Raw genomic sequence first — 17,938 nt, 5'->3', positions numbered from 1 at the left:
AGGCAAAGCTTAACCAGTAATGTTGCAAATGGAGGGACCCAGAACTGTGGCACAGATTAGCAATTCCTTAATCGGTGTCTGATGTTAGCATTTCAATCAATAGAAATTCTCATCTTAAATGGTAGGCCTAGAACACATCAATTCCTGTTAGATGCATACTGAACTTGTGCTTTCCACAATTTATATTTTTACCTAGATTCTATTTGCTCCCCTTTGTTCCTAATACAGTAACCTCAATTAATAGGCATGTTTGTTATTTATACATCATGCACCACAAAAATCAATAGTCTGTCCTGCCCACAACTACTTTTGCTTGAGAGAATCTGGCATGCCTGTATACTCTAAATTATATACATTGTTTACATATTGAGGGGAAGCTTTTGGCTAGGAAATGTTTTTTATTCCTGCGTCTTAAGAAAACAAAGCACAAATCAGTAGTAATCTAGGAACTTATGTAGCTATATTGGTACCACAATTTAAAGCAATGTGGTTCCTCACTTTGGCTTCCTCACAAATGGGATGCCAAAGGAAACTGCAGCTCATTCAGCAGACTGAATAATGTATTGTCTAAAGCAAAATTTTAGAGCAGTCATTTATGTGTTTACTAAGCTTAAATTGCAAACAATGTGTGTCATGATTTTCCACCATTGAAAATTTCAAACTTCAGAAATACTTTTAATTATTAAAACCAAACGCCTACTGATCCAAAACAAACCCAATTTCAAATATTTTTCAGAAGGTAAGTTGTACACATGTACAATGTAACTGAACATGGAAGCCACAATTACCTTAAAAGCCACTAAAATTAATTTATATGGTTTACATATATCTTTTTATATCTTGAAAACACATTTCTTTATCCATAAGGATATAGATAGATAGATAAGTTACTATACAACCTCAGTTACTTCATCTTTGCACCAACTAAACTTACAGTAAACACCACGTGCAGGAATAGGCAACAGCAAAATAGGCAGGCGACCAATTGTTGCAGAGTAGCTGTAGTTGTGTAACTTGCACATTACTCCATTGTAACTTGCCTGACTGCTCCAAAAAATAACCTTGAAGACAGAAGTCATTGGACTGAATGTTGTATGCAGGAGTACTTACCATGAGTAGAGAATGGTTCCCACTACTGATGCAAGTTTGCTGTTTTCTTGCTTTTGCTTTGCAAGCCCAAAGTCAGCTACAATAAAGAAAAAAAAGATTCATACATCAATAACCATCCTCTTTGCATGACAATCGGTGCTGGTTCACAACAGCTGAAAAGTTTGGGGAGTGTGGAAGGGAGGTTTGGGATTGCTTTTTTTAATTTTTACACTTCGCAGTCCTGGGCCATACTATCTTTCTATCTCTACACTAATCAACTTATGTTTGAATCAGGCCTCCCAGCTTTAAAAAATATTATAAACATATCTCTGATGCTTTCAATTTAAACTACATGACTGGTTTCAGGTTTCTATTAATATATTCCAATAAACTGTATGACAATGGTAAGTATCTAATAAGCAGTGATCTAATGCCCAAATTAATAGAAAAAAAAATCTAATGAAGGTAGTGATTATTTTGTTTTCCTTAAAATTATGACAGCTGGGAAGGGCAGACTTTCTCAGAAATTCAATTTCAAAGGAGTATGGAGGGTGTGTGCCTAGTATCTGAATAGTTCCTGTTCAAAGATTGCATTTGGTAAGAAATAATGGTGAACTTACCTTGTGACAAAAGTTGTAGATTTAAATGATCATGCAATTATGTTAATGTAAATGCCTTTTATGTCATTATCAGGTAGTCTTTCATAAAATTGTCACACAGTCTTTAGAGATGATATTTTTAATCTAAGTTCCATGCAAAAAGTTTGAGGTTTTTTTTCAATTCAGTACTCTGCTGCTGCCTCAATGCAACAGTGCAGCTAAGATACGCCACACTTTATTAAATATAAGCACAGAGAGCAAGAGAAAATCACAGAACCATAGAATTGTTTAGGTTGGAAAAGAGCCTTAAGATCATTGAGTCCAACTGTAAGCCTAACACTGCCAAGTCCACCACTAAACCATGTCCCTCAGCACCACATCTACATGTCTTTTAAATACCTCCAGGGATGGGGACTCAACCACCTCCCTGGGAAGTCTGTTCCAATGCTTGACAACCCTTTCAGTGAAGAAATTTTTCGCAATATCCAATCTAAACCTTCCCTGTTGCAACTTGAGGCCATTTCCTCTTGCCCTATCACCTGTTACTTGGGAGAAGAGACCAACACCCATCACGCTACAACCTCCTTTCAGGTTCTCATTCAATGCTCAGCGATTGAGCACACCTTTCCTGCTGACACTGAGTTGGGCAGGAGCGTTGATCTGCTTGGGGGTAAGAAGGCTCTACAGAGGGATCTCAGCAGGCTGGATCAATGGTCCAAGCCCAACTGTTTGAGTTTCAACAAGGCCAAATGCTGGGTGGTCATGCACTTGAGTCACAAGCACCCCATGCAACGCTACGGGCTTGGAGAAGTGTGGCTGGAAAGCTGCCGAGCAGAAAAGGACCTGGGAGTGGTGGTTGACAGTCGTCTGAACCTGAGGCGGCAGTGTGCCCAGGTGGCCAAGGCAGCCAAGAGCATCCTGGCTTGTATTAAAGTCTGTTAATAAATTTTGGATTGTAATACTACTTCAGAACTGGGAAGATTTTGTGTGGTAAATAATATATTGTTCAGAATATTTTAAGGCTCGTGTTCTACTTGGACAGAGCCCGTAGCATTCCTATTCCAATTGTTTTTACAGTGAGATAGTTCACAAACATTTTAGTTCAGAACATCTCATCAAAAAAAGCTGCAGATCAGAAGAAACACAGGTAAGAAAAATTAGTTTCTGTTGACTCTTGTTCAGTGCGAGCCTCAAGGGTTTGAAAAGGAGTAGGTCTCTCATTCAAAAAGGGTCTTTGATAAGAAAGCCAAATCTAGGTACCCATCCCAGAGATTTTTTTTTTTTTTTGAACAAAATGTTCACAGATGGACTAGCTCTGCAGTGCTTGGAAAATATAACCAGAAAGAATGCTAAAATAACAGGATCCCTGAGAAGCCTCCCTTTTGGCCTGAAGTTAAGACAGTCCTCAGGGAATATTAATCCCAGAAGGACCAGAGGTTTTTGCAATATTAACACTTCCCTGGATTAATTGGGGTGAATATTTCTAAATTCCATCCTTTGGAATCCTTCACATAATATTCTATGAACAAAGAGTATTAAGACATTACATCAATCAATAAATTCAGTTCCTGGTGCTTGAAAGGTTTAGGAAAGGAAAGAGGAGAGCCAGACATCTTGGTTCTGGAAGGAGTCTATTTTAATACATTAGTGATTATCTGGAAAAAAGAAAGCAAGGGAAAAATCAGCCAGATGGAGTAAATATATTCTCTTTCTTTTAGGCTCAGGTCCTCAGAAAGAGAGGGAAAAAACCTGTTTCAAAGGCAATAACTTTTTCCAAATTCTGCTAAACCATCTTGACACCAGCAAGAAGCTCCTAAATAGGACTGGTGCTACTAGAGCTAAGGAATGTAAAGCACTGGACAATCAACTGTACATCAGAAATAAATGCTTTGTCTTAGCTTTTTCAAATCCATAATACAGAATTGAATGAAAAGGAACTGGCAAATTGCTTCTTTTAATTTATTTAGGCATCTGTCTGCTTCTTATAAATTGGTCTACGCTTTTAATACTCCAGGATTCTTTATTTGGTGTTTGATGCAAAAAGTTGCTACAATAACTAACAAACAAATTACATGATTTCTGAGAACTGTGAGAGGCCTGCCTCCCATACCATTAAATGAAGATAAGGCTAACTATAAAGGTGACCCCTATTAATTAGTATTAATTGTTTCATCTGTGAACTGAGACTTGATTAATGAGGACCCATTGTGACAATTCATATTTAGCAGTTCCCTGAAAGAGCTTCACACCATAGCAGTATGTCTTTTTGAAGCTGGAACAGAATTGTGGGAGAAAGATAACTCAATACTTGCTTAGCTTCTTATGAACTTTACCCAAGTGTCAGCTTTTAGCTCAGGGAGAGACCTACCACCACTGGGTCCCTATTGAACAGTTTCTTCTACTCTGAAAGGCTCAGGATGAGACAAAATCACTTTACTTCAGTAAGTTTGCAACTGCAATCAAGAAAGTTTGTCAGCAACTTACTGAGTTACTGTGATCGGGAAGATAAAAATAGTACTTTAATTCTATTTCCATAAAAGCGTATCCTAAAATCAAGTTAATTTGCAATCTAATCAACAGTAGTACATACTTATTCTACTCTTTTCCATCAATAGAATGGGAACAGAATTAATTTCTCATCATTCCCAAATACACCTTCTAGCTATTCTATCATTCTCCTTTCTGTGTTCTAATGCCAATGCTTCGTAAACTCGGTCCACTATCTGTCAGGTTTGTGAAGCTTGTAACTTCTGCACTAAGAACATTAGCATTGATCCACACCTAGAACTGAGATTTGTAGAGAGAGATGTGATTGTGCTATTGAACCACCAATAGTGTCCAGAATGTTTGGTTTACAGTGTGAACGTAAACAAGTTGCAAATTCCACTCAGCCTATTAGGGAAGCTCAGAAAATGAAGTACTACGAGCATTTCCTTGAATCTTAGTATGAAGGGTAGCGATTCTGATAATGAAGACTGATTAAATGAGCCATATAATCTGCAAAAAAAGTAGCACTGATTCAAGTGACACTGAAAAGTAGTGACTAACATCCAACAGACACTAGTTATATCGACTTTATCTCATGGCCACTGCTTCTCTGGGCATAGCACAGAATCAAGAGCCAATAGGTCTTTTAAAAATTGCACTCAACAAGCAAGTAGTCTGAGTTACAAAATTAACAGGTAGCTTTCTTCCAGCATCCAGCATCTATTTGAAATTTTCAAGTCTCATTTGCTTCACCATTCTGACACTTCATGGCTGCCTGCCATGAATAGAAGTATTTCAGACAGGTGAGTTGTCTCAAAATTAGTATTCTGCTGATATGTATAATTCTAGGTTTCAGTTCCACATAGATCCTTTCTGCTGCTATTGTATCATGTGTACTAAACATTAAACAGAAAATGCCACACAAAAGAGTGTATGAAATTCCTCACAATTCTCCTTGATATCGGATCTGAAAGGTGTCACAGTGATTCCACACAGCCCTCTCTGACCATCAAGATCTAAACCTTGCTGCAACTAAATGACACTGAGGAAAAGTGATGATGTTCAGAGTCTTCTGTTTTGTCCTACAAACAGATGCAGCTGTGGAGCTCTAAACAGAAATATGCTGTGCTAGAAACAAAACAGAGCTGCAGTAAAATATAGCTGCAATAACAGCAGATACACACTTTCAATTCAGAAAGCTGTTAACTTCCAATGTTTTATGTAAAAAGGCTGGGCAGATTAGACTGACAGCCACAGATAATATTGGTTCAATGGATTTCTAAAATCTTATACAAAACAACTTTCATTCAGGCTGTGCCTAAAATTCTTTTTTGTGTGTGTCAGAAATTATAAATCAGACATTCAACCTGACCAGAGTTGTACTGTTCCAGTAACACTTTGCTACTAATTTAAAATTAGATGTTTTACAAAATTCAGGTTAGCATGATTTAGTATTTATATTTTGGGTAGTATTTGTAGGTCTACCAATTATGATTAATGCTGTATCAACATAAGAGATGGCAGTTATGGCCCCCTCCCAATCAAATTTATATCAGAAATAAAACAGTGCAAATGAGCAGGGGTTGGCAGTTCCAGAGACTAGATGACAACAGCATGCTTAAAGTTCTCTACAGTCAGAAACAGAGATCTTGTTATCACCACTAGCCTGGCTACGATCAGATTGTAAATGTCTGATTCCATTTGCAACAACACACAACTTACAAGAGCCTGAAAAAGATTGGGATAATTCAGATTTAATTGACATGTGTAAGAGATGTCATAGGAAAGGCAAAGGAAGTCATATAATCTTCACATTAGAGTGAAGCACACCCTGGCCTTAGGACTTTCATTTGTATCTTGCATAAGTTTAAAAATAAATAAATAAATAAAAGACTTGGACAAGGAGAGTTTCTAATCACACTGGACATTAGGACAAGGAGAGTTTCTAATCACACTGGATATTTAAGAAAAAGAAAATACAGCATGACTCTACAGATTCAAAAATTCTTCCTAGTATTACCTCAGGAAAAACCTATACAGATGATATTCAGACACCACGTCCAGAAAAGGCCCCTCATAGCTTAATCTTACGTTGTGCCGGGCCAGTTGCAGAGTTCTCTACCTATATGAATTCTATTTTTCAACCACCTTTCACTATAGGTCCCTGCCTACCAAGTTCTGCTGGAATTGCTCTACAAGGGGCACCTGTAGAACATTTCTCCACGAATTCAGGACAAGCAAGAATAATTCTTTTGCAGGTTTATTTTTTTCTGTGCTGACAGCAAGGTGGCAATATCTCCCACACTATGCACTCCTTTCCTTTTCAAACAACGTAAACTCAGAAACTATATGAGAGGTCTTCATGGCATTTGGCATGTGAGTGGCTCAGTTCTCACCTACATGGTGAGAAACGCCTACCTCTGAGTCCCAGAACTTTCTTAAAGCAGTTCAATGTTGGGGCTACTGCATAGCCACGCATGGTACAGAATGAAAGTCTTAGCCTATAGAAGCAGTTCGCTCCAGTGCATTGCTCACTTTCCTCTTTTTTTTCCTTTTTTGTTTTTAATCAAAATCTACCATAAGAGTCTGAAACTAAGGCATCTCTCTAAAGTCAGCGTATTTGAAGAATGTTTGTTACAGAAGAACAAGCTGCCTTTGATATAATGCCAGCCTGCAGATTCTCACAGCAAAAGATTAACAGAAGTTACTATTTCCAGAAGGACTGGTTGAGGAAAAGAAAAAAAGAGCAACATTGTAAGATATACAAGCTGCTTCTATGAAGCAAAATAATTTGGACCATTGGAGACCATATCTTAATTACATAGTCACACAACAGTGCTTCACAGGTAGTCCACAGGAATAACACTCTAGTTAGATCGAGACCGGTTTCGGACAGTTTTGAGATTTGAAACCCTCCAGAAAAATTGAACTCTCTCTCTTTAGGATGACTATGTAGCTTGTAAACATAGAACTACAGCTCTCTGTAGATCTTAGAGCAGACCTTCTTTATAAAAGCCGACAGGCTTTAAATTCACTGCGGAAGCAGATGTAAGATTTCTCAATACTTGAGCATACACTTCCACCTTCCTCTGACACTTTGTATTAACTTTCATCTCAAACCACTTGAAATTCTTAAGTGTATGGTACACTAATCCACAAATACTGTGAGATATAATTATCAAGATCACAAATGGTCCAGTCTTTGGGGTACATACACTGTATGAGTCAGGCATAATACCACAGCATGCACCAATACAGTACATATTTATTGTCATTGGAAAGAAAGTAAATTATTTTTAATTTCATTAAGGTTGTAAAACAACAAGGCTCAGTAAAATTCGGAAGCAATAGATAAAAGGTCCTCAGCTCCCTCCAAAAATTCAATGTACACTGGTACTAATTAAAGTACTAAATAAAGTAAGTGTTTGTTTAAATATTGCAATAGTTTCAAACCAATCACTGTAGAAATGGACCAAATAAGTTTCAGTTCTTCCAATTTTCCTCCACTCCTGTAAATCTTTGACAGAAATATAAATGCTTTTCAGCGGCAATTTTGAGCCTACATTTGGAAGTACATTTACATTTCTTTATACCTAGATTGGACCAGAGATAAGGAAAAGGTGTTAAATCAAGACAAGAGTGCCCCTCAGTGGCAGTATGTTGATACAAAACACAACTATATGATACTTTACTTTAAAATAATATTATGAATCTTTATTTTCATCGCTCAGGGATAAATACGCCATTAAACCACCTTATTTCAAAACTGTATCATTACTCAGAATCAAAGTTTTTTAGCACACATAATTTAATAATGAATTAATTTAAGTGTGTACATCATCAGATAAAAATATTTACTATAAACCAAGAGTTGCTAAATATATTTGCCTATTATGGCTCAGTGTTTTGTGGTTGGGTGTGCACTTATGTCTACATTTCCCTGTTATTTTTAAAGAAGAGAGACCGATTTTTGCATAAAGACTTCTCACAATAATTCTGCAGTATTCAAATTGTTTATTCTGTGTCGTGAGCAGTAAGAAAGCATGTGGTAGTTCTTTGAGAACTTTAAAAAAATACGGTATCTGAATTGCCTGTAAGGCTTGTTGTATGTACCAGGTTGCATTAATTCACTCAAAGAGTAAAACTTTGCCATACTTTGTACTGTTCACACATACACTGCTTTCAAAGTCTATCCTGAAACCTGCCTAGCCTCCCTCCTCAAAACTGTGGAGACTTTAGAAGCATAGACCGCGAATATTCACTACTATGGCCTTAGACAAATAGCACCTCCTGCAGCTGATCACTGGGAGCAACTGATGGATACTAAACAATTGCATGGTAGAACTGGAATAGAACAGATGGCTGTTATACTTTGTATGTTCAGTAGCACTTGTTATCTAACCCGGTTACCTCTATATTCTTCCTGATGCTAATTTAAATAAAAACAGGCCTTGAAGCCTGTTAACTATAGTTAACATTTTAACTATAGTTAAATATTTTTAGGGCTAAATCATGTCCTCCATCATATTTGACATACACAGCTGCAAAAAATATAGTCATGGCTGATAACACCTAGTGGCAATGATCACAAAATTTGCATTGGCAATTATTTTACACAACAGTATAATAAATGTAATAATTTTCTAGCTTCCAAATATAGTGACCAATGCCCAGGAATCTGAAACCTGAGAGTTTCAGTAAAGAAATTCTACTCACGTACAAACTGTACCACATGCATCATGGGAAATTCTCTTCAAGTAAAGTAGTTCTACTTACTAATTGTAACTTTGTCTTTATCCCCCAGCATGACATTGTTCGGAGTGAGATCTCGATGAACAATCCTCTTCTCTTTATGCAAATAACGAAGAGCTAGACAAAGCTTAAAAACCAAACAGAAAGAGCCTTACAAAGATTCTGAACTACAACCTAAATAAAGGCACAATAAAATTAAATTCATATTTGATATTAGTGCCTGATATAATAAGCATTCCTTTGTCATTTATTAGCTTAACAAACCTAAATGGTGCCACTAATTACATGCAGGAAAATCCTGTTAACAAAAGACATGGAGGCCCTTACTTGGATAAATATATGCCATATTCTTTCTTCTGTAAACTGTTGTTGCTTTTCCTTCAAAGAGTGAAAATGTTCTCCCAATGGCACTCCCTCGATGAGCTCCATGACTATGTACAATCTGTCATCTACATAAAAGAAAATTAATTAATAGAACATTACATTTATACGGAAGGCATTTGAAAATAGAGTATTTGAGGTTAAAATATATTGGTTAAACGGTTATTTTTTCTTTTTTAAAAACTTATTTGTACAAATACATTTTAATCAAAGTTCTACTCCTTATTATTCCATTTTTTCCTTAATTCATATCACAGCAACTATAAGGAATTCACTCCCTGATAATCACTCAGTGGGCAGGTGTAGGTAGCTATCTCTTTATAAAAAATAAACTTAAGACAATATGGCTGAGCAATCTATATCATTCGTTCAACTAGTCAGTAAAGCTTTTCTCCCTACTCAGCACTCCAGTTGTAAATTTTCCATCTTTAATTCTATAGGATGAGAATGATGCTTTCTACTTGTTTACATTGCATCTAGTTTTACTGATAGATAAACAGATATAAACATTATTTTTCACCATTTTTTCAATTTTAAAGGAATATAAGCCTGTCTGAACTGTAGCAGTTCTTGAAGAAAATAATACCCTTTATTGCTCAAATTTGACACACTCCTTCCAAGCTGTAAGTGGTTTTATTATATATTTCTATTTCTTCATTATGTACAACGTGGTAATTCTCTGCATTTATACTTACTTTCCAAGAAGGTTCTGTAATATCGTACAACATTTGGATGATAAAGCTACAATGAGGAAGGAAATGCAGATTTTTAGAACAGTTAAACTGGTGGCACAGTATTTATAATGTTTAGCTACACATTGGAAGGAAGGATTCCACAAACTTGCTTATGAACTGCAGTGCAGTAGACCTTCACTGCTACCCAAACACAGAGAAATGTTGCACATTACTAGAGCAATCAGGAGGAAAATACAGCATGATTTCTATCTACACTCCCCTTCATAATTGAAAGAGAGCAAACGAAGTTTGAAGACAGGCAATTATGCCTGCATCAAAGTATTGGCTTTCTTAGCCTAAGAACACTAATGATCAGTCTGGTTTTTTAATTTTCAGTTACAAGAAAGACTATCTTCTCACTGCATTTTAAACCCAAGAATTCATTAAATGGAAGAAAGACTGATGAGTTTTGTGTCACAATCTTAATTTACATAATTCCTGGAAAAAGTTCAAATATTGCCAACACAGAAAGTAAGAATCTTTAGTAACAAGCACTGCTGCTAACACTACAGTAAGAAAGTTTTCAATATTGGCAGCATTCAGATAAAAGGGGCCAATATTGTACTGATCAGACAAAAATAGTAACAGCAGCTGGAAGACCTATTATATAGAATCATACCATCATCTAGGTTAGAAAAGACCCTTAAGATCATTGAGTCCAACTGTAAACACAACACTGTCAAGCCCATCACTAAATCATGGTGCTAAGCACCATCTCTACCCATCTTTTAAATGTACTTCTTTTAAATCATCTTTTAAATGATGATTCCACCACTTCCCTGGGCAGCCTGTTCCAATGCTTGACAACCCTTTCGGTGAAGAAATTTTTCCTAATATCCAGTCTAAACATCCCCTGGAGCAACTTGAGGCCATTTCCTCTTGTCCTATCGCCTGTTACTTGGGAGAAGAGACCGACCCCCACCTGGCTACAGCCTCTTTTCAGGTATTTGTAGAGAGTGGTAAGGTCTCCCCTCAGCCTCCTTTTCTCCAGGCTAAACATCCCCAGTTCCCTCAGCCGCTCCTCATAAGACTTGTGCTCTAGACCCCTCACCAGCTTCATTGCCCTTCTCTGGACACACTCCAGCACCTCAATGTCTTTCTTGTAGTGAGGGGCCCGAAACTGAACACAGTATTCGAGTTGTGGCCTCACCAGTGCCAAGTACAGGGGGACGATCGCTTCCCTAGTCCTGCTGGCCAACTATTCCTGATACAAGCCAGGATGCTGTTGGCCGCCTTGGCCACCTAGGCACACTGCTGGCTCACGCTCAGCCAGCTGTTGACCAATACCCCCACACCCTTTTCCACTAGGCAGCTTTCCATATGAGAACTCACAGTTAATAATGCTAACAGCAGAATGCCCATACATGAAACTAGAGTCCATGAGACATACCTGCTCTTTGATGATGGTTAATTCAGAGACAATGTTCTTTACACTGCTGTCTCTGCCTTTTTTGTCCTTTCCAAATGCTGGACTGTGTAAATTGACTTCTTTCATTGCCAGAAGATTTTGTCCATTATGTTTTCTAACCTACGAGAAAGATAAAACCCTTGTACAATTAATATAGGATGGGGATAGAAAGGATGTTGTTTTGGCTACCAGATTAGTTATCAGAGTCCAAACCTGTCTCACGAAAGCTACAATCATAGCTTTTTCTCTGTATGATGCAATTAGCCAAAAGTATTGGAGCCCCACCGTGCAAGTCAGCAGTACACTGCTGAACTTGCCACAGTGTTTGAAGTAACATTATCCATGGCCAGTGCTGCTTTTCAGATAAAACATGCTTGAATTTTTGTGGTTTTAGACAGATTTGTTAGCCTTTGCAGTAGGCAGAAATGCTATTTATTGGAAGGAATTAAAAGAAAGTAAAAGTAGGAAACAAAAGAGATACACTGGTCAATCATATAAATACAAAGGGGGACAAACAAAATCACAGTACATACTAACAACAAGCCCACATCCATCCCAGATCATTTCTGCACCTGCGTTCCCCTACTGAAATTCAAAAGATGGTAGTTCCTAAAAGTGGTATTACACCCTCTTCATGAAGCACCCCCCAAACCTGCAAATTAATACCAAAAGGGAAGTTTACCTTATATACGCTTCCAAAAGCTCCACTGCCAAGGTGCTCTAAAATTGCATAATTGCGTATATGTTTTATAGGTGCCTTATTCTGATTTGTGCTCTCAATACTTTCAGCAACTTGCTTCAATTCATCCTCCTGGTTATAAATTAAATGACAAATAAATAAATATAAAATATTTAATGCCTTTCTCGTGCTAAGAATGTCCAATGAATACAGCTTCTTAAAGCTATAAAGGTTTTTATTTACCTTTAATAAATTCAGCTTCGATACCAACTCTTCATAAGCCCTGATATCACGCACATAATGTCCAATATCAATGAAGACTTCAAACAAGTCAGTAGGGAAAAGTCTACAAGGGTTTAAATTTTGATATATTTTAGAAACAGTGTACACAGTAGCTATTAGTCTACAGCGGAGACTTTTGAATGTTTATTATTACAACTTAAGTTAGAACCTTCTAAATAATACACTTATTTTTTACTAATCTATTCAGATATTAACCCTCTAACATTACATACACAGGAGTTAAAGGACCTTTCAAAAGTCAGACTTCAGCCTCCATTGGTTGGGTATTAATATAAACGCCAGTTCTCCAAACAAGCATAAGCCTTTTTAAAGTCGATGCACCTCCTGAGTTTCCAGTAATTCTCCTATTTTTTTATTATAGTACTCCATATTATGCTTGGTGACACTTTAACTGAATTCCTTCTTGTAATGCATTAAGTGATAGGATTAACATTTGTCTGCATTTAAAGAATCATGACACCCATCTGAGAATTTTTGGCCAAGAAGTCTGGTCTAAAACATGAAAAGGGCTGAGAAAAGGAAAAGCTAACAGTAGGCAGTATTTGATTAGTGACAGGCTTAACTGAAGGTTTTTTTCTTTTTGAAGTCCTGGCAGAAGTAGAAATACACAAAAGTAGGGCATTTGGAAAAATACAAAAAGACAGCAAAATAGTCCAGATTTATCACTTTCAAAACTTCACACCAACCATGAACATTCATTACAAACTGGGGCTCTTTCAGTACAAAATCCACTTTTTAAAACTAAATAATAACACAAAAGTTCAATTTAGAACTCTAGTAATTTACGATACAGAATAAAATCATACAGAAACACTACTGACAGGCAGACCTCCTAGGCAGTATGATTACTATCCTAATCCCACAAATCAAACTGTCAAATTTTACATGGCCTTTGTAGCCAACCTGGTGAAACTGTCATCTTACTAGTAAAAATGGGTAATTAATGAAAGACATTTTCTCCTTATTGATCCAAACCTTTCAGCAACATTCCTAAGTAAACCAGCTTGATGCAAAGTCATTCCCATGCGAAGGAGTGGAGGGCTCAGGAAAAATTTACTGCTCCCAGTTCCTTGCTACCATCCAGGGGTGTGACTTGCACCTGCTAATCTTCAGGATAAAAATATGGTTTATCTTCAACAGTATTAAATCTGTCCTCAACGTATTTAAAACATTGATTCATGAGGGAGGAAGGAGCCCCTAACAGAGCTTAGCTTCTCTGGCACACATACAATAGAAGTCTCCACACTGAGCATCTAAATCTTGTAGGCTGTCACTGATGCAATGCAGGAATGGCTGTCTGTAGCTGTGGACGGGACAGAAGTTGCCCATTACTATTTATTCTGGTTGAAAATAAATGACATTTTAAAAACATGTCTTTCTGATTGGAGTGATGACTTTTGAAAGCTATCCTAAAGGAGTTTCACAAAACATTTTGTTAACATACCTTTTAAAGATATGTCGATTTCTTTCCATACTGAAGAGAAATCTCAGGGCTCTGAACGCATAACACTACAGCAGGAAAAATACTTAAATTAATGACAAATTTATACACAAATGGAAAAGCCACTGATAAACATTAAGGTTTCCCCTTGACTTTACACATCAGTAAAATTTGTACTTAAACGACTAGATAGATTACATTATTAACCTGATAATGAAGAGAGTAAAAATAATATTAAGTTCCATTGTATTTTAAAAGTAGGCAGGGCCATTAAGGAAAAAAAAAGTAAAAAGTGGGTGACTATAGCTATAGCACACACCGAGGAACATCTAAGACTTCATGATCTCTTTTTATTTGCAGATACCTCAAGATTTGAAAGCTGCTCTCTTCTCCAATGCTGAAAATGGTAAATGAAATCATTGGTTTTGCAATGATGCAGTAGAAACAGTATTTTGCATTTTTTCTGAAAAATGCAGTGTAGAACACCATACATTCTAACAGAGGACAAAAAAGGAAAGGAAGAAAGAGAGAATGGCCAACTTTTTTTTTTTTAATACTAAGTTCATCGTATTTACAGAGATCTTTATGTACCTCAGTTTCTGTCTTTATGTACCTTAGTTTCAATGTGATCTCTACTGAAGCAAGTTTATTTTTAAAACAGCCACTGGCAGGTAGTTAATATGTATGCTTTTATGCAACTCCTCTTTCATTCTGTTTATCAAGAGTCAATAATATGGCACATATATGGCTCACCAAACAAAGATGACTGTATAAAGTAAGCAAAGGGGAAATAAGGTACTGATATCTGAAACAGTGCAAACAGTAAATGCCTTTAACATAATTTAGAATTACTTTATTGCATCAGTGACTAAAACACTACTACAGTCCAGTGTGATAATCCCTATTTAGACAATGGTAACTGTGTCTTAGCGATAACTGCAGAATTAATCTCCATGTTAAAAACAAATCTTTCAATATATAGAAAATGCATTAAATGAAGAAAATAAAGGCCAAATGCTACTTTTGAAAGAAGAAAGATACTTGAAATTTTACAGAAAAGGAATGTATGTTAATGCTGGCAACGTTTATTTTTAGTCCAAAGTAAACTCCCCCATAACAGGACAAGGAGGGTGTGTAACGATGTCAAAAATTGCACTGAGAATCACAGTCACAACTCTGCTGTACAAAGTAACCCAGACTGGCTGGGCCATAGTCGCTACCTGGAAAGTTTTTCATTTTAGAGACTATCCATAGATCTTACTGTAGAAAGCCCATCAGTCAAGGGACACAATAATAGACTAATAATGAGATAAATAGATATTTTAAATAGTAAGAATATTTGTCTTTCTCACACTAGTACTGTGAGGTTAATATTTAACATTTGTCATGTGCTTCAGTTAAGACATGATGATTTTTATATATGGTACGTATGCAGAATAAATGACTGAGATCACTGGCACCCTTGAAATAATGGAGTAAGATCACCAAAGTAGTATGGCAGGAAGAAGCTAAAAATTTAATCGTTGAAAACACAGACAATGGAGCAGTAGAGAAACCAGACCAGTATTGCGAGAATTCTAAGAAAAATACCTATGGAATTCAAAAAGCGTATTCCAATAGCAGCAATTGTATTGCATAGCAGTAACAATGATAATACAATGGCCATGCAGATAGCAGTGTGACATTTCTGAACAAGGTTTCATAAAAGAAAAAATTAATTTTTATTGTTTGCCTGAAACGGATGTAGTTTTCATATGCGATCATTAAGTCCATTATTAATTCACATGGCTTCATGTTTAACCAAACTACAGTTGCTTAGTGTCAGTTTTGAGTTGTTTTCTATCACATTCTGCTGGAATCTGAAAAACTCAGTGGGCATAAATTAAGCTCCTTACAGTTGTATGAAGGAACTGAGCATATGCTCCAGTTTATTAGACTCCATGTTAGCGTCATACACACTCTAGGAATATTTTTATTTATCTCACCCTTAAACTGATTTAACTAAAGTGCACTATAAAACCTCGTTGCAGAAGAAAGGTACATGCTGCACTGAATCTGTACTCTAACCTTTATCTAGAAGAACTACAATGAGAAAGATGACACTACAACGAAAATTTTTTTGTGGAAATGCCTTCCCTCACTATCAAGGCATGTCTACCTGATTAGATAGCTGAGTAGCCGTGTAGCCATGTTAGTGTAAGGCTATGCCAGAACAAAGACCAGGTGAGAGGCAGGATTCACTTGTGCTAAGGACCACTTGTGCTAAGTGCCCCCTCCTAAGGGCAACTGGAGCAACAGCAGTTGTGTTCATTCTTGAACCCCAGACCACCACTTTCCTATAGCTCAGAGAGACACCAACACCATTTCACAGAGGCTGGAGACGAGCTACCAGACAATTAATTTCTATTGATAACTTTTACTCTAAGTTGACTCAAACCAATACATTTATGGGGGTATTGACATGCAAACCCAAGAGCCATTCTACGCTTATTAGCTGTATATTTATCCTACATTTACTCCATGTCATGTTTTCCTGTATTTTATTTAACAGCCACAGTAAGATGCTCCAGAAAGAAATAGATATTAGTACAGTGCCAAATCTACAGTGAGTTTCAATGAAGACCACTGCACTAAAAAGAAGATCTGATGCTGGGCAGTCTGAAAAAGTGGAGGAAAGATTATCACAAGAAAAATATTCACTTTTCTTTACACTATATGAGGTGCCAGAAACAAAGTAGATCAGAATAGAATACTGGAAACTGAGTCACTATTTAACTTTTAGTTCCCGGGCCATTTGTTATTCCTGGTTTTGTTTTGGTGGGGTTTTTTCCCCACCTTTAAGTAAGATTTTTTTACTGCACTTTAAAATAAGTGATGATAAGAATGATAAGAAAGGGAGTTACCTGTAATAAGTTAGCTTTTTCTGCATTCCTTTCTTTCTTTGGTAAAATCAGCTTTGCTATTGTATATATTCCATTTGCCTGGAAACAGAGAAAGGTCAATATTAATAGCACTCCTTGCATAGAAATATTTGTGTCTTTGACTATGTCTGGAATACATACCAGGGATTTTAAGAACGGTTTTCAGAACCATAGATACTATCTGATTTAAATACTACTTTTTAAAATGCAGTTTAGAAACACAGCCCTGGGGATGGAGTACCAGGAGGTTATCTCATAAATACCAAACTCTGAGGAAAGAGAAACTATTTGTGAAACAACAACACACCAATATTAAGCCGCACTGAGTTTGCTTTAAAAGACTTCATGAAATTCAGAATTTGTATTTCTCAGTTAATTCCATGATTACTCTTATTTACTATCCTATTTTGAATATGGCAAAAGCATGGCAAGAGATTCCAACCAAAATGAACCCTGTCTGAATAAAACGGTTTATTCTCCCAGACGACTAGATACGTATGTTGTTACCTTTGTGTATATGTCTCTGTGTGTAAATGTATAAAGAAACAGAGATACTGAAGTTCCAATCCCTTTCAAATGCATTTTGTTTGTTAATTAAATGATGGTGACAAGTAAGAACAATTAAGTCAAATTATAAACTATAATTTCTTACTTGATTGAATAAAGTCTTCCTACCTGTACTACCTGGTAAGCGTTGGTCTCATTGAGCACCAGTTCAGTAATTGCAGCACAACAAGCTAAAATAAAAATTCAGATGTAACATTTAGGGCAAGATTCATAAAGATACTCAGATAGCGTGGTGGGTTAACCTTAGCTAAGGAACAAATGCCCATCCAGCTGCCCATTCACTCCCCCCTCCTTAACAGGACAGAGGGAGGAAATAGGATGGAAAGGCTCATAGGTCGAGATAAAGACAGGGAGGTTGCTTAGCAGTTACCATCACAGACAAAACAGACTCGACATGGGGGGAAAATAATTTAATTTATTGCCAATTTAAGTAGATTTTGATAGCAAAACGACAAAGACAAAAAATTAAAACAACACCTTCCCTCCACACCATTCTTTTTTTCCTCCCCCAGACTCATCTTCACTCCTTCACTCCCGACTCCTCTACCCTCTCCCCCGGCAGCACTAGGGGGTGGTG

The 17,938-nt window shown here is 36.8% G+C and overlaps 1 protein-coding gene across 3 annotated transcripts in view; it reads right to left on the bottom strand.

Annotated features, from left to right (window-relative positions):
* NEK10 (NIMA related kinase 10) overlaps positions 1–17,938 on the bottom strand; it is a 98,686-nt gene that overhangs the window by 66,246 nt on the left and 14,502 nt on the right. For all 3 annotated transcript variants that reach the window (XM_054191673.1, XM_054191674.1, XM_054191675.1), the window contains exons 13-22: positions 17,470–17,531; positions 16,777–16,854; positions 13,877–13,941; positions 12,373–12,475; positions 12,133–12,261; positions 11,433–11,570; positions 10,004–10,049; positions 9,255–9,376; positions 8,952–9,054; positions 1,111–1,186 (exon numbers count right to left, since the gene is read on the bottom strand). In XM_054191673.1, coding sequence (XP_054047648.1) covers positions 1,111–1,186; positions 8,952–9,054; positions 9,255–9,376; positions 10,004–10,049; positions 11,433–11,570; positions 12,133–12,261; positions 12,373–12,475; positions 13,877–13,941; positions 16,777–16,854; positions 17,470–17,531 — 922 coding nt within the window. The remainder of the gene's footprint in view (positions 1–1,110; positions 1,187–8,951; positions 9,055–9,254; positions 9,377–10,003; positions 10,050–11,432; positions 11,571–12,132; positions 12,262–12,372; positions 12,476–13,876; positions 13,942–16,776; positions 16,855–17,469; positions 17,532–17,938) is intronic.

Source organism: Rissa tridactyla, chromosome 2 (assembly GCF_028500815.1).
Source record: "Rissa tridactyla isolate bRisTri1 chromosome 2, bRisTri1.patW.cur.20221130, whole genome shotgun sequence".
Lineage (NCBI taxonomy): Eukaryota > Metazoa > Chordata > Aves > Charadriiformes > Laridae > Rissa > Rissa tridactyla.
The sequence above is the reverse complement of the archived record's forward strand: the minus strand, read 5'-3'. Positions and strand labels throughout refer to the sequence as shown.